At 47.5% G+C, this 24428-nt stretch overlaps 1 protein-coding gene across 1 annotated transcript in view; it reads right to left on the reverse strand.

Annotated features, from left to right (window-relative positions):
- The window catches only part of LOC149360740 (carbohydrate sulfotransferase 14-like), a 62268-nt gene that overhangs the window by 33018 nt on the left and 4822 nt on the right, over positions 1–24428 (reverse strand). The window contains exons 2-3 of the mRNA XM_089567907.1: positions 8892–9127; positions 7581–7648 (exon numbers count right to left, since the gene is read on the reverse strand). Of these exons, the coding sequence (XP_089424033.1) occupies positions 7581–7648; positions 8892–9127 (304 nt within the window). The remainder of the gene's footprint in view (positions 1–7580; positions 7649–8891; positions 9128–24428) is intronic.

A 24428-nucleotide genomic window follows, 5' to 3' on the forward strand; every position in this document is an offset into this window, starting at 1 on the left:
GTGAAAACTGCAGGCTCAAGTCTAGAAATCTGATTGTGTCCTCTACAGGAACTTCATGAGTTACTTCCAAAGGGGCAAGAACATCAGAAAATACACCTCGAACATTGGACACTTCCCTACTAAAGGCTTCGCGGTCACAGGTGAGCAAAACTAGATAGTCATCCACAAAGCAAGAAACTGCTGCAACAGCTGTGCCATTTAAGCGGTTATTTAGTTCTCTGTCATGCATAGCTAAAAAGAAATCACTCAAAATTGGGGCAATGCAGGAACCTATACAAATGCCCTTCTTCTGAATAAAAATTCGACCTTCCCACTCTGTATACGTGGATTCAAGGTAGGCTAATAACAATTCTAAAAAGTTCTCCACCGACATGCCGGCTGCGTTCTGAAAGCGAACGGCACCATAATTGTCAATGACGTCCCTGATGCACAAAAGGAGACTGTCATGCGGAATGGAGTAGTACAGGTCCTTTACGTCGATAGAAAAAGCACACAGTAGCTTGTCATGGTAGTGGTCTAGGGTGCTAATCACGTCAAGGGAATTCTTAACCTGGAAGGGATCGTCAACTGGTAGTTTTGTTAGCTTTTCTTTCAGAAACTGTCCTAAACATTTTTGCCAAGAACCTTTCTCGGAAACAATAACGCGGAATGGCACGTCAGTTTTATGTGTCTTAACAGTAAAAAACATGGTCAAGCTGGGCTTTCTACAGTTATTTATAGACGTAAACAGCTTGTCTAAGTTATTCTGCTTACACAACTTTTTTACCTTGCATTTAGACTTCGCAAGACTTGTTTTTCTCCCCTCCTTACACACAGACTGGACGGCATCCATTGCTTTTTCGTTGAAACTATCCTTAGACAGAACGACAAAACCCCTTCCTTATCCGCAGTCAGCAGGACCAAAGAATTGTCACGTAGGTAGTCCACAGACTTATTAATGGGTAGCTTCTTAGAATGATTCCTAGGGCGGGAGAGAACATCGACACCTTCTGAGATGCATCTGCTGACCTCAGGAGCTGGAGCAAATCCGGATATATGCCTTACCATAGCAAGAAGCTCTGGTGCACTTTTTCGGGGCTCAACGGCGAACTTTGGGCCAAGATCGAGCACTTGACGCACATGGGCCGGAAGCGGGGCGCCACTCATGTTGTGGACGTCATTGACAATTATGGTGCCGTTCGCTTTCAGAACGCAGCCGGCATGTCGGTGGAGAACTTTTTAGAATTGTTATTAGCCTACCTTGAATCCACGTATACAGAGTGGGAAGGTCGAATTTTTATTCAGAAGAAGGGCATTTGTATAGGTTCCTGCATTGCCCCAATTTTGAGTGATTTCTTTTTAGCTATGCATGACAGAGAACTAAATAACCGCTTAAATGGCACAGCTGTTGCAGCAGTTTCTGGCTTTGTGGATGACTATCTAGTTTTGCTCACCTGTGACCGCGAAGCCTTTAGTAGGGAAGTGTCCAATGTTCGAGGTGTATTTTCTGATGTTCTTGCCCCTTTGGAAGTAACTCATGAAGTTCCTGTAGAGGACACAATCAGATTTCTAGACTTGAGCCTGCAGTTTTCACCTTGCAGCGTGTGGTGGTCTTTCGAGCCTAGGGCTAATAAACCATTGCTACCATATAGTTCCGCGCACTCAAAGCTTGTTAAAAGAGGAATTGTCATGTCAAGCTTCAGGAGTGCACTTACAAAATCCTGTCAACATAAAACCGCACGCAGCTTTAGTAACCAGGTAGAGAGGCTTACTGCTTGTGGCTATCCGCTTCATGTTCTTTCTTCTGTGGCCGATGTTTTGTTGAAGAACCTGAAATGCTCCCCGAGTCCTGAATGTCAAACAAGTAAGCCAGTAGCAGCCATTCCCTATATCCACAAGATATCACATAATTTGAAAAGTGTTGGAAAAAGAGTCGGAGTGGATGTTGTTTTTTCTGCCCCCAGTAAGTTATCAAGCTTGTGCATGCGTGTCAACAATCCAGGTAAAACTATCCCCGTTTGCCCGAAGAATCATGAGTGCAAATTCGTGAAGTGTCAAAAAAATGTCGTGTATTCTATTCCTCTCACTTGTAATAGGTTTTATATTGGTCAGACAGGACAGTGCTTAAATGATAGGCTTAGGCAGCACCGCAACAATGTTGATAATAAAGAGTCCCGTAACTTCAGCGTGCACTGCCGTGAGTGCGAGTGCACCCCACAGTTTGAATCTTGCAGAGTTGTGGGTAGGAACAGAGATAAGCTGTGCCGTAATAATCGAGGCTTCGAACATCAAGACGTATGGTGACACATGTGTAAGCGCTCCATCAGTGTCTTTATCTCAAAAAGAACTTCGCTTCCTGAATCGCACATCTTAGCTTGTGTTGGCGTGCAGAATCCCAGTGCATGAATGAGCTCTTTGCTTTGTTTTCTTTTTGGTGCCTGAATGTATTTATACGTGCAGCGTGCCAAATAAATGTCAGTTGTTAGTTCAGCGCTGTGTCGTCCGTTTCTTTCTCTGCTCTCTTCTTTGGCTTTTGGCCTTGCGCTGCTTCAAATCAAACAATGAATAACCAACTCGCCCATCAGCTTGTGCTTACATATTACTGTTTGCTACAAGGTGCGCGCCTTTGTTGGCATTTTAATTCAGACTGGTTTGCACTACCCGCTATTAACCACAAAAAAGCTGTACATCAAATCTCTAACTGTGCGAACAAAAGAACTGGTTTCTTTCATTACATATATGCAACTTGTGTTTTCCTACATTGCTTCACATGTACAAATTGATCCAACCATAGGGAATAGAGGGCGGCCAGAATAGGATGCTTGACAGTTGGCCATAGGTCGGCACACTCACTCATGAGTGCACTCATATCGCCTCACTCACACTCACACTCACGTCTGTGAGTGTGAGTGTGAGTGAGTGGTCATGAGTGCGAGTGGACGTGAGTGTGAGTGCGAGTGAGTGGATATGAGTGTCGGTAATCATGAGTGTGAGTGTGAGTGAGCGGATGTTAGTGTGGGTGGTCTGAGTGTGAGTGCGAGTGAGTGGTCGTGAGTGCGAGTGGACGTGGGTGTGAGTGCGAGTGAGTGGATGTGAGTGGGGGTGGTCATAAGTGTGAGTGTGAGTGGACGTGAGGATGAGTGGACATGAGTGCGAATGCGATTGAGTGGATGTGAGAGTGAGTAGAGGTGAGTGGGTATGATTGATGAGTGGATGTGAGTGGGCGTGAGTGGCAATGGGTGGTTGCGAGTGGATATGAGTGACAATGAGTGGTTGTGAGTGGCAATGAGTGGATGTGAGTGGCAATGAGTGGATGTGAATGGTGGGTGGAAGCGACAGCGAAGTCGGTCGCCCATGTTTCGTGACGCTGATACCCGCTTAGCTATTTTCATGTTGTTGACAGCTGTGGGAAGCAAATATTCACTACTGAAGACGCTCGAGGCAGCATAAGGCATCATGCCGGTGTCTTTGGACAACCGAAGGAAAGGATTCCGCTGGCACGGGAACGGCAATCTTTCGTTGCTTTTGTAGTTCACCGTTGGCACGGGCGCAGGCCCTTCGCGGATGCAGTGAGCCGCTACAAGTTTTTTGAGACCCTTTATCGAATTTCGCATTGCCAGTCCTGAAAATATAGATATATGTCTCTTGCCATGCTCCCCGCATGGCTCGATCTCGTATACATATGAGTTACAATGCTTACTGCTGAAACAACGACTGTCCGCTGCTCGGCAATAACTACCGTAAGTTGGGACCTCGGTGCTGCAGTGGACTTGGGTTTTTTTCTTTGCCCAGGTATGCGCATTGCAGAGCGCTCCTCTGGCCGTAATTTGTTCATAGGCTCTGACCCATGCGGTAACCCGACCTCCTTTATCCCAGGTCTTGAGCTGCACAAACCCGGCTCAAGCCCGGAAACGACGCGAAAACCAAGTGCGCTTTTCGGTAACGCCAGAGGATTCTTGTTTCTATCATGTACTTTAAAGAGCCCAGCGTCGGAAATCAAGCATGTGGCTTTTATCATTTATTTTTTTTTTGTATGCATAGCATCAGGCATGGTAATGTCTTTGACGCCCAAGGAGATATCCAAAACGGCAATATTTTATGTTTTAATTTGCGCCAGAAATTATTGTTTCGTGCTGATGGTGGTAGTGAAGTTCGCGGTCCTGTGCATTGTTTGTCGCGTCCGGGTTCGCGATAAAGGATTGTCCATTGAGTTTTTTTTTTCTGCCCTCCGCACAACTGCAGGGAAGGGGATGAGTCACACTGGCTGCCCAGCGGTATAAGGGGAGCGGGATAGCGACGGATTCCGAGAATAAGGGAAAGGTCAAACACCCTCCGGGAACATATACGTCAGGTCGCATCCCACTGTGCACGTTCTTGCGCAAAGGCGGATCCTCGTCGTGTAGCTTTTGTCCCATGTCTATGGCAGCACGCGTTGACAACTTGAGGCGCGGTCAACAGGACATTGCCACGCTAGCTACAGGCTTGAAGACAGTTTGTAAGTGACGGTACTGAGCAGATGGGCCTTGAGGTGACTTTCCCCGAACCTCAGTTTACCAGAGGTTGAAACAACCTGCACCGTGGGAAATCGAGAATGTTTGCGAAGCTCGCGGGACGAAGGGAGAAACCTCCGAGATCTTGATGGTGGAAAATGTACATATTTGTGCAGTGTTTGTGGAGGTGAGTTATCTTCTCTCCAAAAACACTGATTGGCTGTGTTGTCCTTTTACAGTTGTTGATTGGCGACGTTTTCCTTTCCCCAATGATTTATTGGGTTGATGTTTGTGGAGTTACCTGATTGGTTACTGTCTCCACCGGCGGCAGGGTCATAGGGTTTAAAATCAAGTGTTTGGGCGGGAGCGAGGGCTGGTTTCGTCACGTAAAGCTACTGGTCAGTCAAATGTAAACAAGTTTTCTCCTTGCTTGTATCTTTCTTTGTTTTATTAATGGGTAATAAAAAGTTAACCTCTCCAGAAGTGTCCTCTGGCAACATGATCGAGCAATATCGAATCTCCAAGACGTCAAGCACCCTTCAATAATCATCATCAACATAATTTACCTCTACAAGATTGAGAGGGAAACTCAACTGTGATGAAACGTTGCGGCGATTTTCGGCAGTGGATATTAAGTGGCAACCAAATTGCCGGACCTTTTTGATTGGTTGGACGTACAGTTCGAAATTAATTTTTATGTACTCGGGAAAGGTATATAAAATAGAATGTGTCTGAGTATTGTCACCGTTTCACTTGAGAAAAAAAAAACTACAGAAGAAAAGCAGTACACGCGACTGAAAGTTAATAAGAATCAAGCTAGGGCGACAGTTTTCGTTTCGCTTAAAAGTATCGTGCAAGAGAGTGCTGCTAAGGCACTGAAGAAAAAAACATACGATGCCACAGCCAAAAATGTGACCAGAAGAGAACACTGAGGGCGGCGGGTGGAAGGGGGACCAGGAGCTTTTCACAAACAGTTCGAAGGGTGCCGACATATTCGACTCTTAACTGTGCTCGCAGCACAGGAAAGAGTTGAATATTAAGCTCCTTCACGCTCTCCCCGGAGTCCAGAAAAAAAAAAGTTTTTTCTTTGGTCATGAATAGGCTCCCGTCAGCGTCATGTAAGCAGAACTACGCCGTTGGCAATATGAGCAGGTGGGGGCTGCCCTGGCAAGTCAACAACTCAAAAGAAAACATTCGACAGAAGTCTGTCTGGTTGGGGTGCTGGCAGAAGGGGTGCTGGCAACGCACAAACCGACCAGCTCTATCGGTCGCCTTCTCCCCCGCCCAAAAAACCGGCAGCCCAGAGAAAAGGCCCAGGGCGTCGTGTACAAAATTCCGTGTTCCGTCTGCCCGGCGTCGTACATAGGGGAAACGAAGAACTTCGCGGAAAGGATGAGCCAACACAAAGCGGACGTCCGTCACATGAATCATCAACGCAGCGCCGTGGCCGAACACTGCGAAGGGTGTGACCATCCAATTGACTTCGACAGCACCATTGTATTGGAAACGGAAGCTAATCCACACAGGAGGCTTCTACTCGAGTCGTGGCACATTCAGCAAACACGAGAGAATGTTAATCGTTCCCTGGGGACTCTCCCCTCATCCTACGTCCATGGGCTGCGGCCATTGACCCGGAGGTCTGCGCTCGCCCGTAGTCACACCGTGAAGAAGGGGCCGAGGCGGTCCCGAAACGTCGTGTTTTTTCTTTTTTTTCTGTATTTTACTTGGTTGGCTTCACTTACCTTCTCCTAACAAGTCAACAAATGCATACAAGCTTCCGCTGCATGTATGCGAGGCTTGGTTCTCATTTGTGCCGCCTAATCTTCGGCATTTGGCGAGTGAAAACGAAATGAGTTCGTGAAATGCGATTTTGTTCATTTTTCGTGTACAGCAAGGGGATTAACTTCTGTTGGCACGCACCTATTTCAGCAATCTTACCCTAACTGATATCTGGACAGCATGAGGCATCATTTGAAGCAGATACTATGATTTCCACCAAGAACTTGTGGATAGCGCTTTTTCCCATTAAAGCCATATCATTTCAGATTGGCTCAAATTGGCTAACAAGTTAGCTGCATATGCATTCTTCCGAGAGCGACGTTGGAGAATAATCGGGTGCAAAGTAAGCACCCCCTATTACCACGCGGATGCGCAGTATTCCACCGTCCTCCGACTGCTTGGACCAGGGGATCAACGGTGCCCGGAAAAGTGTGTCGCAGGCTAGCTGATGGGCCAGCTATTTGCCGTCGATCCTTTAATGCCGAAGTACCCAGGGGAGGAAAAGAATGGAAGGCTGCAGTGCGGAAACCGCTCGTTCGACCTCCTGTTGGAGAGAAGGGGTTAGGGTGTGTTTCTGTAAGTGGTGTATAGAGGCTTGTTAGTGTCAGTAGAGTATGTACTCTTAGAGATAGGGAAAGGGGGCAAATGACAGGAGGGCATGCGCAATGGCGAGGACCTCGAAAGAGAATGCATCCGGAGGGCGTAGACACGGCCCGCTGGTGTGGGGTTCAGGAGCAGGGAGGTGGGGATGGTGGAGGGCGTACCCACAAGAACCTGGAGGAGCCACGGAGTCATCCGTGTAGCCTACACCCTGGGTATCGAAGATAGGGGAATGGTGCTGCGCGGCCGCATGACGACAGCCGGCGTGCAGCACGGGAGACATGTTGGTCGGGAGGGAAAGGATACGAAGATTGGGAGACGAAGTGGGAGTAAGAGAGGTAAACGGATAGACGAATGGGCGAGATACCCGCTTGAGTCAATAACCACTGACCCTGATGGATAAGCGAAAACCGATCTGCATCATATATTTTACGCTGATGACCTCACTCTCTGGTGTTCGTCTGGCTCTTCCTGTCACCTACAGGACACCCTGCAACGTGGCCTAGATTTCATCGACTCCTTTTATGCGAAGCATATTACTAGAGCTACACTACAGCCCGTCGAGCGCGGCGGTGTAGCTACCATTGACCTTTAGCGTGACCACGTGACACCACGTGACACCATGACGTCACAGCAGAGGAGAGATGGGCTGCCGGCTCGCGCGGTCGGCCGCGGCGGTGAAGGCTACACATCAGAGGCGCGGCGGCTGACCACGTGACAACATGACGTCACAGCAGAGGAGAGATGGGCTGCCGGCTCGCGCGGTCGGCCGCGGCGGTGGAGGCTCCACATCAGAGGCGCTGCAGCTGACCACGTGACGCTAGAGCAGCGGTATAAAGCTGAGCTTGCCTCAGCTTTCCAATGTACTTTCCATGGGTGCCAAGAATGCTGTTGTAGCCGGTGCTGGGGCAGCGGTTGTACACTCTGCATTGAATTCACCGATGATCCCGTATATAGCTGCCACGGCAATCATTGCTACACTTCTAGTGGTTGTATTAAAATGACCAAGTATTCAACTAAGGAAAGCCATATATTACCAAGCCTAGCCATCAATATGCTTCGCATCTGACTAGGCTTAACCTTAGCTAGGCCTCCGCCATTTTCTCACCACCGCTGGCCTCTCTCCTGCTCCTGAGAAATCCGAGCTTCTCCTTCTCAATGAGTCCTCCTACCAGCGCTCACAAAATCACTTCGTCTCTCTCCACCTTTCTGGTTCTCCCATTCCTGTCGTCACGCAGTGCAAAAATTCTTGGCTTCCCTTTGCATGCGGCGAAGAATGTGCAAGCCCTCCACCATGCTGTCACCACCTGCCATTCGGTAGCTCATCTCTTGCGGCCCGTGGTCGCTCGACGCTCAGGTCTGCACGAGGCTCATGCGTGCCAAGTTGCCCACGCGCTGGCCCTCAACAAGGCCTTGTACATTGTACCCTAGGCTACCTTCACTCAGACTAAACGCTCTCGAGACTGCCCTTGTGGGCCTCTACAAGGCAGATCTCAACCTCCCTATAACTGCATCTACCGCTAATCTCTTTGCCACAGGCTTCTTTCATCATCTCCGTTCTCTTCTCACTCTCCATCGTGACTCACAAAGGCTATATATTTTATACACTTTCGCATTAGCTTATCCCTAGTCGTACCGCTCGAGCGCTATATTGAAAGCTACTCCCGTCCGTTCACCTCGAGGGAACGCACAGGGTGAGCATTTAAATTGTATTTGCAAACTACTACTTAAAACAGAGCAAAAGACCAAGACGCAGACCGAGGAGACAAACACAGCGCTTACTAGCGCGCACGTTTATTCTATCAATTTGCATGTATATATACAAATGAGTGATTCGCGAAAGGTCGAGATTGATACAAGGCGCAAAAGGAAGTCGAAATGTTATTTACATGTATCGCGTTGCAAGTACTTCGGTTCTTTAGAGATAACGCACGACAATGGGTTTTAAGAACGATGGACGATCAAGTAGCCTTCATAACTTCCCTTGTAAGTTACAAAGTTTTTATAAACGCTAACATTTCTCCTAATTTCACCCGACGAGACTCGCGAATCCGTCCAAATTGTATCCGAACAGCTCGAAGTCGTACATGTATATGGCGTACAACATAAGCACCAGTTGTCGCGAGAGCTCCGAGAAATAACGCATGGATGTCCCTCTCGAGTCGTGCGTTCTGCTTTTGGCGTTCATCCTCGGAAACGACCAGCCGCCCAGTCCAATTTTGGGCAGCAGGTGCTGCAGGTCAGCATCCAATGTCTCCACTTTTCCGATGATATCGTAGCTGCAACATGAGCATTTTTTTTAATACAGCCCATCTGTTTTGTATCCAGATTGCTAAAATATGAGCACAGAAAAAACATAGACATACGCAATTTTACCTATATGCTCTTTTTGTTTGCCAGTTGAACCATTACGTAATATGCCATCAAATATGCTTTTCCTTGAATTTAATATCTTACAGTGCTTCCCTGGCCTTTGCAGAGCTGTCATGCTTGGATTCAATTCACAATGAGTATTTAACAATTGGCTCATAAAGTACACTTCTGCAATGTACGTAAAATGAATAACTTCTTCCTACAGGAAGAAAAATAGTTAAGCATAAAGTAGAAAAGAACGCGCTGCTTTTGATAACGAAATCCTTCACCGAACAGCACGTTCGGTGCGCTAACACGATGATCATATACGCATACACATTGGGGAAATGAAATGATGTCCGCGCGCTGTGCGACCTCTGTGCACGTAAAGAAATGGTCTTTAGTAACCCTCAGCCATCAGCTTCGTGGTATTCCATAGCACCCTACAGCTTACTGGCGCTAAACACACTTTCCATAACACACCGCGCCCTGCCTTGCGGGCGAGCTATGCTTACCATATTATAGCGGGTGCTGAGAACCAGTAAGGTTACGCCTTACTTAAAATTCAGCTTTAGAAGCTCTACAAGTGGTCGTGCTGCAGCAAAAAATAGCCATAAACTTACGCTATGTTCTAAATTGGATTAATATGGAAGCCGTCTAAAGGTGTAAATATTTAGGAATGCACCCAGGTTCTAGCGAAAAAAATTTACTTCCTAATGATAAAGTATTATAAGGTTCAGTGAAGGAAAACCCGTCCCCGGAAGTTGTCCTCAGACGTTCTCCACAAAATGTGTCCACAGGAAGTAGCACCTCTCACGTGACCACATTTGAAGAAATTACCCCGCACTGGTTTCCAACCGAGACCCTCTGCGTGCCAGGTGGGCAAGCAACGCATTTACCACGAAGGGGTTTTTTGTTTTATTTATTTCATGGAAGTCAACCTCGCTGACTTATCTGATTCTTTACTTACACACGCACACTATTCCGCAATGCAGTAGCACATTATCATACACTGCATTCCACCAAGGTATCAAAATTGCGGGAGACATACACATGCGTGAAGACTGGGGCAACCATTCAGGCGGCCAGTCCAATTCGCCACAAACACCCGCACCAAGGCGCCCTGTTCACTGAAGAGGGACTTAAATGAACGAGGTGGATATCTGTGTTCGTTCGAGTGTGTAACAATGGCACGAGGTGAACGCCTTGTGATGTGTATGACGGTAAAGCATACTGGGGATATGTAGTGATGTTAGACAACGATGTCTTGCAGAAAAAGTGTCTTACGTTCCAATGCAACACAGCGCAGTGCTCGGTAATTTTTTTCTTTCCTGTAGACGTCCCTCCCTTGTGGTCTAATGCTGACGTCATATGAAAGCACGGTGACATCACTGAGGAATTTCTTGGCTTGGACGGCGACGGGCGCCGGTTTTTGTGCTAACGGGATGTATAATGCTTTCGCACTGAAAGTTAGAATGTTCAGTGGCAGCTAAGGGCGCTGCAATTTGGTATGTAACCATTTGACTGGTGTCGTATTGTATTTGCACGCATTTGAAGGCAATACTGAAAAAGAAAGATTCTTCAGTGGTCAAGCGCCCGGCTCACGACTCATGGGACAGCGGTTCCAGCTCCAGTTCGACATTTTTTTCTTTTCAGAACAATCGCTTTTCTTTCAGAGGCACTAAGAAATGGTGCTCGAGTGACGCCCCTATCATGTAGACCACTGATAAATTCTGCTGCGAAGTCATGATTGTTTTACTATGTCACTGTTTTCGGTTGTTTTAATTACTTGCGCGGGGAGGTTGTGACGTCACAGCCTCCTCGGGCAATAGTGATTTTCTCGACATGCCAAGAACTACGCCGGTTTCTATACTGAAAGAGACGCTTAATGCTGGAGCAATAAATGCAACCTTCATGAAATACAACGGGGCAAACAGCGCGTATTCTCTGTATACAAATTCTTTCTTCATTTGTTTCGTTGAAAGAAGACTGGATCACCGTGGCTGTTTCTGATCGATGATTTGACAAAAGGCTGTAATCACCGTTAGTTACAAAAGTCTAAACTACACAGGTTAGCTAGACGTGCTTCGCCTACTGAAAACTTGCAGTCCTTTCTTTCTCTGCCGCTGTTCTTATAGCCTCTAACAAATAACGTTCAACTGCAAACATCCGGTAAACATATTACTGGGAGATAAACTGTTACGCCTTCACAACTGCACGGAGCATGCACCTTTTAGAGCAGGGAAAGACAGAGGCCACCTGTAAAAATTGCTGTAACAAGCGAAGAGCATCACAAACACTTTCAAATTTATTCGTATGTAGTGAAATGTTGAGGGACCAGTCCACATGCAGAACATTAGCATTTAAAACATTTTTCTAGGCTGCGTATGGAAGTGGTCGTATAAACGGCACCATGGCTGCATTTTAGAGCTGAAATTTTAACGACACCAGGTGTGCCGACAGTGGAGCTTAAATATATTAGAGACATCTGTGCGGCCGGATTCGTTCAAGCTCTTTCAAGTACAGTGCGCTATACATCATACCAGGTGTGTCATCTCACGCTTTGCACGATTTTTAAATAGGCTTTTTGAGTTACAAGAGCACTTCTTTGGGCATACCTTTTTCAGCGGTATAATGCATCAGAATACAGTTAAGACGTTCTAACTAGCAAGCTGGCTAAGTAATATTCAATAACTAACTTATGAAGACATGAGAGTGAGTGTCTGCATTGCCCCCAAGGTGGCTCGGTCGTTATGGCACTCGGTTATGGGGCTGCACTAGATTCGCAACGTGTTTTATTAAGCCGCTACTGTCAGGCTCCTTATTCTAGAGAGGTGTGAGCCCACCATAAGTAATATACATATCTTCTGCTGCAATTTCAAAAACACCGACACCCTCGGCGATGTGGCCCAGCAAATCCTGGCTACATCATGCAGAAATACAGTGCTTTAGAGAAGCTTCAAGGAAAAGCAACCTATCCAGTGGACGTAACGCGCCGAAATAACCAAAATTTATTGGGCCGCAGCGCCGAGAGTAAGCACGTTTTGGAAACTCAAAGACGGATATGAACATTAAGTACGCAGAGCTGCACGACTCTGAATAATTAAGAAGCCTAGCCGCATTAGTTGTTAGGTTAATTACTCAATATTCGTCAATATTAGCCTCCTAAATAGCAAGCCTAAGTTGTATTCAAATTTGCTACATCGCTGACAATGGCATTCCTAAAAAGCGCCCTCATAGCTCATAAAGCGTATTTTTAAAATTTTGTAGAATTTTCGGTGCCACGCCATGCATATTAAACTATGTATATTAAACTAAGAAAACCATATTGCTAGACTTATAATCTTGGTGATTTCAGATGTGTATCGATGATACCATCGAGTATCTCTGTCGCAAATCAGTTTTAGTTTGCTATCTCGTATCAGTATCGGCAGTGCAATCTTTAGGTTATCGGCATTCAAGTATTGCGCGCAGCCCTCCAAAGCTACACCGGCTGCTAATAGAGTTAATGTCGTGACAGCAGGCCACTGTGCTCTGTTCCCGAGCTGCACGTACAGGACACTGTGCGATTGCTGGCGAATGAAAATTTCCCTTAACGCGAAAATTTTGCTTGCTTTCTTTTAACGAGGCCTTCATTGTGGCCGAGTGGTTATGCCGCTCGGCTGCTGATTCGAAAGAAATGGGTTCGAACCCAGGTGTTGGAAATTTCCGGAGCCCTTCACTGGGGCGTCCCCCATACCCTGAGTAGCTTTGGGACGTTAAACCCCGATAAACAAAACCAAATAACTATTTCTTTTACTGAGCTGCGCGTGCTCTGACTTGGGTCTAAGATTTAGTCACTGCTCATTGGAGTCTTTGCGTTGGCACATTTTATTGAGGAAAGAGCCGCTCGACTCGAACTACATTGTAAACTCATAATAATTAGAAAGTAATGCAATTAGTCGCACATAGAGTCAAGACGCAGCCTTTTAGACTCCTACTCAATGGTACCGCTGTTCCATTCTTCCTGTGGCTACTGCTTCCGCAATACACCGATTGTATTCACTGCAGGAGAGGGTGCGTACGCAACTCTGGAATCACTGCGGTGATTCAGGAAAGTTCACGACAAATTAGTGAAATATGACATAAGCATTAACTCCATCAGAAGGCACTCCTAGCATTTCTTCAATTCTAAGAATGTAATATTTAAACGGCTCCTTCAATTTTAACTTTGTAGAGCGGCCCGGCGGTCGGGGTTATGAAGACGAAGGGTTGTTTTTACATGCTGCAAGCAAAACTTTACCCGTGCAGCAATGTTTTTCGCTTCTCAGCTCCATCATAGTCAAATAATGCAGGAGAACAAATTGACTTTACTTCACCATGCAAAATTTGCTTGGAAGCTGTTTCAACAAAAAAAAATAGAATATTTAAAAGAGTTATGCGAGCCAAGTTTCAATTCATATTGTAAGCCGTTGCAACAAAACGAATGAAAGATGCAATTTTTACTGCTACTCCCAGAGCGTTAGGCATCTCGCTTCTTATAGAGGACATGCGCTGAATTTGATCGTGCAAAGCTTGCTACGCTATCATCTTGCAGTTTTCGTGCTATGTGTAATAGAAGCGTTCGCCTGAGGCCGCTTGCGAGGACGTGGTGCAGCAGTGCCTAGCTCTAGCCTCGCGTTGATGCCAGCACCTCGCACCGCTCCATCCTGACCGCTCAAAATTCGCGGGCCGCGCAGAACGCTTGTTTACTCAAAATTATATCTCCTCTGTTGCTCACATGTGCTCAAATTTACTAATGGTGAACATCAATTTCTAAAAATCGTGAATTGCGATCGCCTTGCTTAATATTTTAACAGAAGTAGAAATGTTTGCGTGCGGTCCCTTAACTGTGCCTGATACATAAAATTATACAGAAAATATCGCATTCGTTTAATGAAGTAAGAAAAGGAAGCGATTGAAATTTAAAAGTTGTAAGGGACAATGTTAGTTTCCGGTAAAATTTTGTGTGGCTTTGACACACTATGTGCTAAATGTTAAGGTGGTTTAAATTTTTACAATTGAATGGTGCCACCAAATGGGGCGCATTTTGAAACTAAGAAACAAAAACAGCGCCTCGCGGACGCATCTCTCCAGCGCGGGTCGTAAAGCGGGGGAGAAGGCAACCACGGAGAGCTAGCCTTGTGTGTGTGGCTGCCCCCTCCACCAGCACTCGCCGACGGGGCGCGCGGGGGGATTGCGTCAGCCATGCCGTCGATTGTTCCAGAACGTCGGCGACGCTTCTCCCCGAAACCAGCGGAGAGTGTGTAGCCTTGCGTGCGCTAAGACATGCCCTCTTCCTCTTCACTCGCGTGTAGGCGACGGCGCCATGACAGAAAAATCCCGATGCACCTCGAAGCCACTCCCGGCGTTTGACCAATCAGGGACGCGAGCCCGGCGCGAGAAGGAGAAGGAGACGGCGCCGGCCGATACTGTTTGTATGTCAGCGCCTACTTTGGCGCGTACAACAAACAGACGCGGACCAAGCCTATATAAGAGGGGCGTTGACCTCTGTCAGTGTAGTCTGAGGCACCGTATAAGCTGCAGTGAAGCACGCCCGCTCGACTCCCGGGACACCGCTCGCCAAGCAGGGGTTTAACGAGGCAGCGCGCACCAGCCTGCGGGATGGCATCATCGTGGACCTCTGGTCGTCGGCCTGTCGCAGCGCCCGGTAAGGAAATTGTGTTTTGTTTCTTTGCCTCTCTCTTGTGTTAGTGCACTTTAGGTGCAATATCCCTTTTCTAGTGTAGTCTCTCTCGAGTTTAACCTTGTACATATTGCATTGGTTTGTTAATAACTTTGTACGTGCTTGTGCTAGTAATTGTGAAACCCTCTCCATCGACTCATTGCTGTATAAACTTTGTTTTGTTTGTAAATCTTTGGCTCCAACCCATTCTCTGGCTTGCGACCGCCGAAAGCTGGGCAGCAAGCGACCAAAAACCTCTTGTCACGTGGCAGCTGGTCTCCACTAAGCTTGCCACGCTGATTCGGGGGCACCTCATTTGAGTCCGAGACCGCTATCCCCCCACAGTCTAACGGATTTCTGGGACCGCACGCTAAAGTGCGTGAAGTTGTGTGACATTTATTCTGGCGTCCACGACAGGACGTATGGTGTTTGTAAAGAGTCGGGAGGAGTTTACGAAGAGGTCGTAAACGAGTGATAGCAGCAGAGCGATATTGTGGGGTGCCGCGCCGAAGCGGGTAGTGAGGTTCACCGTGTAGAGGTATTCATTGCTTTGAAGAGTTCGGTCTCCAATTATGAGCCCAAAGGAGCTAAACGAGCTAGTAGAGGCTGGCATCCAGATGGGGATGACCGGAGCCGAACTGCGGAAATGGGTGGACCAGGAAAGAGAGAGGGCTCGAGAAGCAGCAGAAAGAGAATGGAAGAGGAGGGAGGAAGAGGCCGAATGGGCTTTTCAAAGAGATATGACAATCATTCAAAAGAAGCTTGCTGAAATTCGGCGTTTGAACGACGTCAGGAAGCCAGTAGAGCTTAACCCCGGAGAGGCCGGGTTCGAGACTAACGAGTATCATTTGTTAGCAACCATGGAAGAGGTTGTAAGTAGCTCCATAAGTCAGAGCTTGGCTTTGGAACAGCCTGTTCCTGCAGCTGAAACCACAGAAAGTGAAGAACCGACCGCAGTGTCGCTTCCTCAGGAAATTGAAAGTGCAGCCACATGCTGAGGTAGCAGGCACTGAGGAGAAGGCCAACCTGACGTTTCAGTCAGAATGCACCTTATTGAAGTCGCCTGAAGGGGACGAAAGGCGGAGCTCCAGCGAAAAATCACAGTCCTGCACACCATAGAGTTGCGGTAGGTACAGTGAGGAAGAGCGGCAAATTTTCATAGAGAACGAGAGCTCCGACGTAGTAATAACTGAAGAGAGCACACTCAGGGAAAAGCCGGAAATCATTACGAGTGAACCCTCGGGCAACGAGGAAGGCTTTTCCTGCAAGGAAGGGGGGGCAATCTGCACCTATGACGAAGGCGAGGAAGTTTTTGCCCCTGAGGAAGAAGACTGCGCAGTGGAAGGAAAGGGGCAGACTAGAGAAAGGTCTGTTTGCGACTGCGCTGAAAGTAACCAACTGACGAAGGGAATTGAGGAAGTAGTACTGACCACAACTGAGGAGAATGATTCTTCAATGAGTCCTGAGCCATGCTTCGAGCACTGCACTCGAGCAAGAACCAGAAAGAAGAAAAAGAAGAAAACACCGGTCCGAAGACAAAAATCTGTCGATCAAGAGCAAAAAACGACTGAAACAGTGGCTTAAACGCGGGAACACATCTCGAATGAGGCAACTGGGAATGAACCCGGTGTGGCCCATAGAAGAGCTTTAAAGAAAGCATTAAGAAAGAGAAGCAAATGGAGCACCGCCGATAAATGTGGAATCTCACCGGACAAAGCCTCAGAGAAAGGTCTGGAGAAGAATGGAAAGAAACAGACCCAAGCTAGAGACAGCTGCGACGGATACAAGTAAGCTGCCCGAACATCACAGCAAAGTCAGAAATAAGTTCAGAGGATCAGTGTAGTGACAGTGTAGCGACAAGGGCAAGGTCTCATGGTTAGCGCATGTGCACCTTCCAGGTTACGCATGTCCAGCTTTCTCAGGGAAAAAGTTTGAAAATTGTTAAATTGTAGGATACTGTTATGGCAGTACTGAAGGTAGTGTTGTTTTGACGTGTAGCCACATCTTTCTTTTTAAGTGTTTCCACCGATCGCTTTGAACAGTTAAGGCTGCCATAGAAAATCGATGAGGAATGCTTTTGACGATGGCAAATGTGAATGGTAAAAAAAAATTACAAGATGGCGTCGGGTCACCTGCAAATATATTGTCAAGCGCTACCTATGGACCCTGAAAGAACAAGGAAGTGCGCACGCTGGATAATAAGTTTTGGTATCGTCCCGCTGACGCATCAAGCTCGGGTCGACCTGCCTGTTTAAATAGGCTTTGTAAATAAAATCAGCTACAATTTTGGGTGCTAAAGCCAAATATTAGATTATATGAAAGAGGTGCGCCCATAAACGGTTTCTGGCTCAAAAATGGTCCGGTCCAGAATTTCTGGGTACGGCACAATGTTCGATCCACAGTATCGCCACGTTGCTGACAGAGCTCCTGCATTTCTCAATCAGGCGTTTAACTTCCTCAGCGATGAAAGGCTTCAGAAACTAGCGAAGCACGTTACTCACAACGAATGGCTTGTTCACTGCCGGTAACAGATTTGCGAACATTCCACAAATCAGGTAGTTGAGACTCCTACCTGGAAATGCATCTGTTGATTGAGGAACCTCTGGCCTCTCTTTCATATCGATTAGTGAATCATAAAGGCAGTACTAGACCATAAATGTCGTCCGCATCTGAAATCTATTGCAATAAAAATTTTTGCAAAACCTACTTCTTCCGTTTCTTCCCTAATGACTTCAAAACTCTGCACTTTTAGTGAGCACTCATGATTATTGAAACACCTCAAAACAGAGTATTTGTCATATGCAGACTTTTTAAAAGCTGTGAATATCAGTTAATGTTTGAGGACGGTAAAAATCTGTCTCGTTGCGCATACCCAATTTTTTAAACCTGCACGTGCAGTGAAAAAAACTACTAGGTAGTTACCCCGCTACTATTGAAGATAATCAGCGCTAGTTGGTCACTACTGCTCTGAACGGGTGCTCCGCCTCGGCGCCATGCGCGTACTTTGCACAAAGCGACTGATGCACAGCGTAGCCGCTGACGACTTTTTATAACTGCCGCGGCTGCAATTGAGCTGGTCCGAAAGATGTTGCTGCGCAACGCAGTTAAATATTCCTATTTCACTAACTTCGCAATCAAACAACATGCCGAAATTTGCCCAAGGTGTGACGCGCTTGCTATGTGCGCGTGGCCACGACGTAGCAGTGACCCATTCAGTACTGATCCCCTGTCTACGTAGCAGTAATTAAGGTTCTGACTATTGCGCACATTCCGAATGGTCAATGCTACAGCTACTGCTACGTGTATGCCGCTTCACGATCGATTCCACAATTAGCACAATCAAAAGTTTCGTTCCCTTCCTTCGAGCACATAAAGTACTCACACAAACGCTAAGAGCCGCCCACCCCCACTCTCCCACACTATTCATTTATTTATTTGCTTAATTTATGTGCCACAAATAGCATTCCTATCTGGTGTGTGGTGCACCACTGCACATTCAATCATGCACGATGTGTAGGCGAATTAGGAAGTCCTATGAGCACGAGGACGCTAGATCACACATATTTAACTGTTAAAGGTAAGAATGTCCACGGTTGTATCTTTCGGCAGTCTAGATGTAGTAAACATGTACTGAATGCACAGTGATGTAGAGCGACTTCTGCGCTTTTGAGCATAAAATACCCTATGGCTTCTTGCAAAATGCCTGGGCACTGTCGGTTTAAGAGCTGATGCTGTTTCAGGGCAAATTATTTATCCTTGCAAGTATTTTTGTACGAATGAACAATCATTAAGTTCATGCCTTGTTAACATGCAGTGGAAGAAGAATCAGTTTAGACAGCAATCGACCATATTAGAAGTAGTATTGTCTCCCCATTTCTCGGTCATATCGGATACGGACCGACCTCCGTTTGACGCGTTCAGTCATTGTGCACTGTACAGATATCATAGCTCCATAGAGCGCTTTAGAACTGCAATTTTGGCAGAATGAGTGACTTGTAGAGAATGAGAAAACAGTCTGAATTTAAATTGCTTAGTGAAGCGTCCGACGGTCCCCTAAAGTACGAACACTCGAGCGTGTTAAATAATTAACGTGGCTAATGTTGACTTCACTCTCAATATATACTCCTAGGTCGCGAACAATATTACCACGCTGTATTGTATCAGATGAAACGGTGTAATCAAAGAGAATTGGTTCTTTTTGACGTGTTAAAGAGATTCGCATATTCTGTTAGGAATCAGTGCTACAGCATGTCGCGTGCATCACTCTTTTGTACAGGAGATATTTTTGTGCAGCTCTTCGGAGTCAAGCATTGAACGGACCGTCCCGTGAGATTTAAATCAACAGAGAATTGTATTAGCTTAGAGTGATTGATACAGTCTTTAACATCGTTCACAAACACATAGAATACTAACGGGGACAAATTTTACCCCTGCAGTACACTAAAAGGGTAACATAATGATATGTGCGATACCATGTGTTCATTCATCATGTGTTCCGCAAGAGTGGTCTATCCCCTTAACGTGTGGGAAGACCTATGTTGACCAGACTGGGCGCTGCATCAACGAGCGCTTGGGAGAACATGCCCGAAATTTATCAGATTTAAAGGATAAATATGCACATTTGGTAGCGCATATTATTGGTTGCGACGGGTGCGGGGCATGATTGAGTCAGACTAAGATTCTCGGCAAAAGCGCAGATAAGAAGGCACGTGAATTTCTGGAGGGTTTTCACATAAGGACACTTGGCACTAGGTGTGTCAGCACCCCATCTCTCACTTTTTTCGTCCGAGTTCGAATTTTTAGATGCCGCCCTTAAATAATCTTTGTTAACTTTTTTGTTTTTGGTTTGGTTACCGCTTGCTCATGTGTGCTCCCTGTGGTGGTCGCTTCGATATATTTACCTTTCCTGCCGTCCTCCTTCTTTTTCAGTGAAACTTCGCCATATAAAGGCGCTGCCTGGTTTCAATAAAATCAGTTGTGAGTTAGCGTTTTGTGTCTCGTCCTTGTCTTTTCGTGGTTTGCATGCTCTGGCGCTATTTTCTTCAACTCAAGTATGCACCAACTCGCCCAAAAAGAAGCGCGATAGTTTGTAGAATCGCTGATTTTCTAGTAGCAACGAATGGCTAACTAAGTGAATTGCTTTCCTAAAATATTCCTAAATTGCTTTCCTAAAACTATATAGCATGAACCTCTTTCTTCATTCAAATAAGTTGGCGCAACATAATTTAAAAAAGAAACCAGACTAGTATCTAAAAGGCGGCCAGGTAAAAAGCCGTGTTGCTTATTGTTTAGCTTATTCTTGAAAAAGAAGCGTGGACAGGTATAAGAAACACGGTCGACAGAGATGACAGCAGAGAAACTGGACTATAGTTTAACACCCGTCGGTCAAGCTTCCTTTTTAGTGTATTGGCAAAACTAGTGATGGCTTCTAGCAGAATGGAAATTCTCAAAGGTGCAAGGTTAAGTTAAAAACGTGGGCTAAAACATGTGTGTGACCGCGGACGCAGCCTACTATAACAAAGATCGCGATTTCGTCAGAACACCAATATTTTTTTGTTTAGCAGGGAGCGTACAGCTGCTTCTACCTGGCTAGAACAAACGTTCTCAACAGGAAGGAAAAAGTCGTTTTGTTCAGGAAGGACTAACTTTTTGGGGCGACTGGAGCTTCGGCATTGTGAGGACTCTGTGAGATTGCAGGTCTTATTTTAAATAAACACAAAAGTACAAACAATAAACGAGGCGGATTTTATCAAAAAGGAAACCAATTTCAATATGAGCGAGAAAAAAGGAAAGGAACAAGAGAACAACGCAACAACACACGGGAAAAACACACGGGGAAACAGAACAAGATGCTTACGAAAAATGCAGAAAAAAGAGTCAAAGAGGAAAGTCACACTAGTCTTATTCGAGCAACGAGCGGAGAGGACTGGCTGGGTGTCGGGCAGTCAAGGAGTCTCTTGGCGTTCCAACGTCGATGCAACGCTACTGCAGCGTCAGCGTTCGTGGGCTCCCGGCACGGTTCCCAGGTCTGGTAACCCGGAAAAAGGTCACGTAGGCGCCAGAGGCGGCCTGTGTGGAGCAGCTGACGGATGGACGGAGAAGAGTAGCGCCTGGGCCTGGTGGTTGAGGCTCTCGACGATGGAAGTCCAGGTCTGGTGGCCCGGACGTCTGCGGCTAAGGCCCAAGCCCGGAACTCGGGGAGCCAGCAGAACTCGTCCACGTCCGTCGCCCACCGCGCTCTTCTCTTCTCTGCCACGTAATCCTCTTCGACCTGCCCCGCGTTCCCCTCCGCACGCGCTCCTCGTGCGTTGTCTTCTTCTTCTCACGAACGCCGCTGGGTTGCGCTATCTCCTTACAGAAGGCCTCCTCTTCGGAAGTTTTTTCCAAGGGAAAGAACTCAACTTCAGGATAGCGACACCAGACGCGTTCGACGATCGCAACACAGAACACCGCACCCCAGCGCGCACACTACACACCACACACAATACGACGGTCGTCAATGTTCGAAGCGTTCACAGACCTTCGCACACACAGCACAGAGCGCACATGGAAAGTCAACGTAAAACATCCATAGAGGGCGAAGAAACACGGAAAGCATAAAAAGTAGATAGCCGACACTCAAAAACAAACATGAACAAACAAAAACAATTCCAACAACAGGTGTGGGCTACATTCTTCCGTATTCCATTGTTCACATCAAACCACTTCACCGTCGAGAGAACTTTTTCGGCTAGTACTTCCGTTTTCCTTTGTGAAACCGTTTTCTCCAAACCGACCTCGGTTTCCACCATGATTTTACATGTTCCCGTCCTACGGTGTTATTCACTCTGTTCTCCCTTGCCTTCGACACAGTCTGCTGACACATATCACACGATCTGACATAACTCTTAATGTCAGCCTGTACACCGGGCCAGTAAAACTCACCGACTCCAACTGGGTAGATAGATGCAACACGGCCGCGCGACAAATGTCCAGCCGAAACACGTGGCGTCTCTTTCGAGCCCTAATCGACCCAACCCAAACACGATCCGAAACACAAAAACATTTGCAGCGAGCACTGCACGCTTTTCCTGGCAACACGACTCAACTGGCACAGAAACTTCGGGACCAGTATCTGTGTACAGCCCAAGACCCCCGTGGATCTGCGTACTCTTATGCAGGCAGAGAGAACACGGAGCTGGATCAACCTTTCCAGCTCCATGATCTGCGGGCGGCTCTCGCCAAAATGAAACGGGGCACTGCGCCAGGACGGGATAAGGTCACCGTCAAGCTTTTGACGAACCTTCCCGACTTGGCATACCAGTCCCTCCTGGAATACGTAAATGCGATTTGGCGCGGGGACACCCCCCTGCCAATCGAATGGAAAACGGCTTTGGTCACATTTATTCCTAAAGCTGGCAAACCAATTGACACAGATAACCTCCGCCCCATCTCTCTAACCTCATGTGTGGGCAAACTAATGGAGACGATGGTGCGAGATCGGTTATCTACATATCTTGAACACAAACAAGTCTTTGCGAGCACCATGTTCGGATTCCGCCCATACAGATCCGCACAGGATGTCCTCCTGCAACTCAATCGGGAAGTCCTTGACCCCCTCGAATGCCCCCATAATGACCGGGTAGTACTCGCCTTGGATCTTAAAGGGGCATTTGACAATGTAACACATGAGATCATACTCACTAACCTAAGTCACACCGACTGTGGCCTCAACACATTCCAATACATAAGCCAATTTTTAATGGATCGTCAATCCTACATTCGAATTCAAGATAGAGACCATGGTCCTTACCTACTCGGCACGCGGGGAACCCCTCAAGGCGCGGTACTTTCCCCGCTGCTCTTCAATCTGGCCATGATGCACCTGCCGGCCCAGCTGAGTGGTGTCGCCGGCGTGCAGCACGCCCTGTACGCGGATGACATCACTCTGTGGGCCACGCAGGGCAGCACAGGAGACATTGAAACCAGCCTGCAAACAGCGGCGACGATAGTAGACCGCTACGCCCGCCGCTGCGGTCTTCAATGTTCCCCTCAAAAATCGGAATTTGTGCACCTCCGCCCCTCACAGAAGTGCACAACTAAAATATCTCTCTCTCTTGAGAGTGGTCCCATACGCGAAAGTGATGAGATACGGGTACTCGGACTCTACATCCACAAACACAGGCGGTCAGACACTACATTGGCCAAACTCCGTAAGGTGGGGGACCAGGTGGGCCGCATGGTCCGCCGGGTTTCCAACAAACGCGGTGGGTTACGAAGTAAGGATGCCTTGCGGCTGGCAAACGCCTTCGTAACTAGTCGAATTCTCTATTCGACTCCTTATCTCCACCTACGGAAACAAGAGGAGGACGCCCTTGAGGTCATCCTTCGCAAAATTGTTAAACGTGCCCTTGACCTCCCTATCACTACTTCAAACAGCCGGCTTATGGCTCTTGGGGTGGTGAATACTTTCCGGGAGCTCCGGGAGGCGCACCTTACAAACCAGTACACGCGCTTGTCGCTAACGGAGTCGGGTCGCCGCCTTCTTGCTCGACTCCATATCCAACACACCCCTCCAATGGAAGACAGGTTTCGCATCCCGGAACTGTGGAGACGTGCCCTCCACGTGCGGCCTCTTCCAGCAAACATGTCACATGAAGACCATAATGGTCGACGCCTGGCACGAGCGGAAGCGCTAGCCCGATATTATGGCAACAAAACAGGTGTATACTACGTGGACGCCTCCGGCCCTCACCATGGGGGATGGTACACGGCCGCGGTAGTTCACAACAGCAACACAGTTAACGGCCTAACTTTTAGAGCTCGCAGTGCAACACAAGCAGAAGAGGTCGCGATTGCTCTCGCGGCCTCACATTCCAATTCAAAATACATAATCACCGACTCGCGAGGGGCCTGTCGGAACGTCGAACAAGGCTGCACTCCCTTCCTAGCCTATCGAATATATCAAAATTGCATACGGGATACGGACCCCGCACACCGTTACCTCATATGGGCCCCTGCTCATCAGGGGTTGGCAGGAAACGAGGCAGCAGACTCAGCCGCCCGCGCGCTCTCTCACCGGGCTGTTTTCTCCTCCCCATCCGATCAGGAACCCAATTTTAATCCGGTCTATACATTCAAAGATATTACAACATATTATCAAAATTGTCATCGCCTTTACCCTAGCCCATGTAAAGGCCTGAAGAAGGCGGATGAGCGGCTCCTTCTCCGCCTTCTCACCAATACTTTGCTGTGCCCGGCAGCGCTAAAACATTTTGACCCCTCCTTTAGCGGCAGCTGCCCACACTGTAGTGCAGTGTCTTCTGACACCTATCACATGGTGTGGGCCTGCCCCTCCAACCCCGCTATTCCCCCCATCCCCAACCCAACCCGGGAGGACTGGGAGGCGACCCTGCTCGGCTGCCACGACTTACAGGCCCAACAAGCCTTAGTCGGGCGCGCCCGGGCGGCGGCAACCGCCACTGGGGTCTCATACTAGGGACCTCCACCTAGTGTTTGTAAGGATCGGTCCCTTACGGGCTGAT

This window comes from Amblyomma mixtum, chromosome 2 (assembly GCF_055824585.1).
Source record: "Amblyomma mixtum isolate Tamu chromosome 2, ASM5582458v1, whole genome shotgun sequence".
Classification (NCBI taxonomy): domain Eukaryota; kingdom Metazoa; phylum Arthropoda; class Arachnida; order Ixodida; family Ixodidae; genus Amblyomma; species Amblyomma mixtum.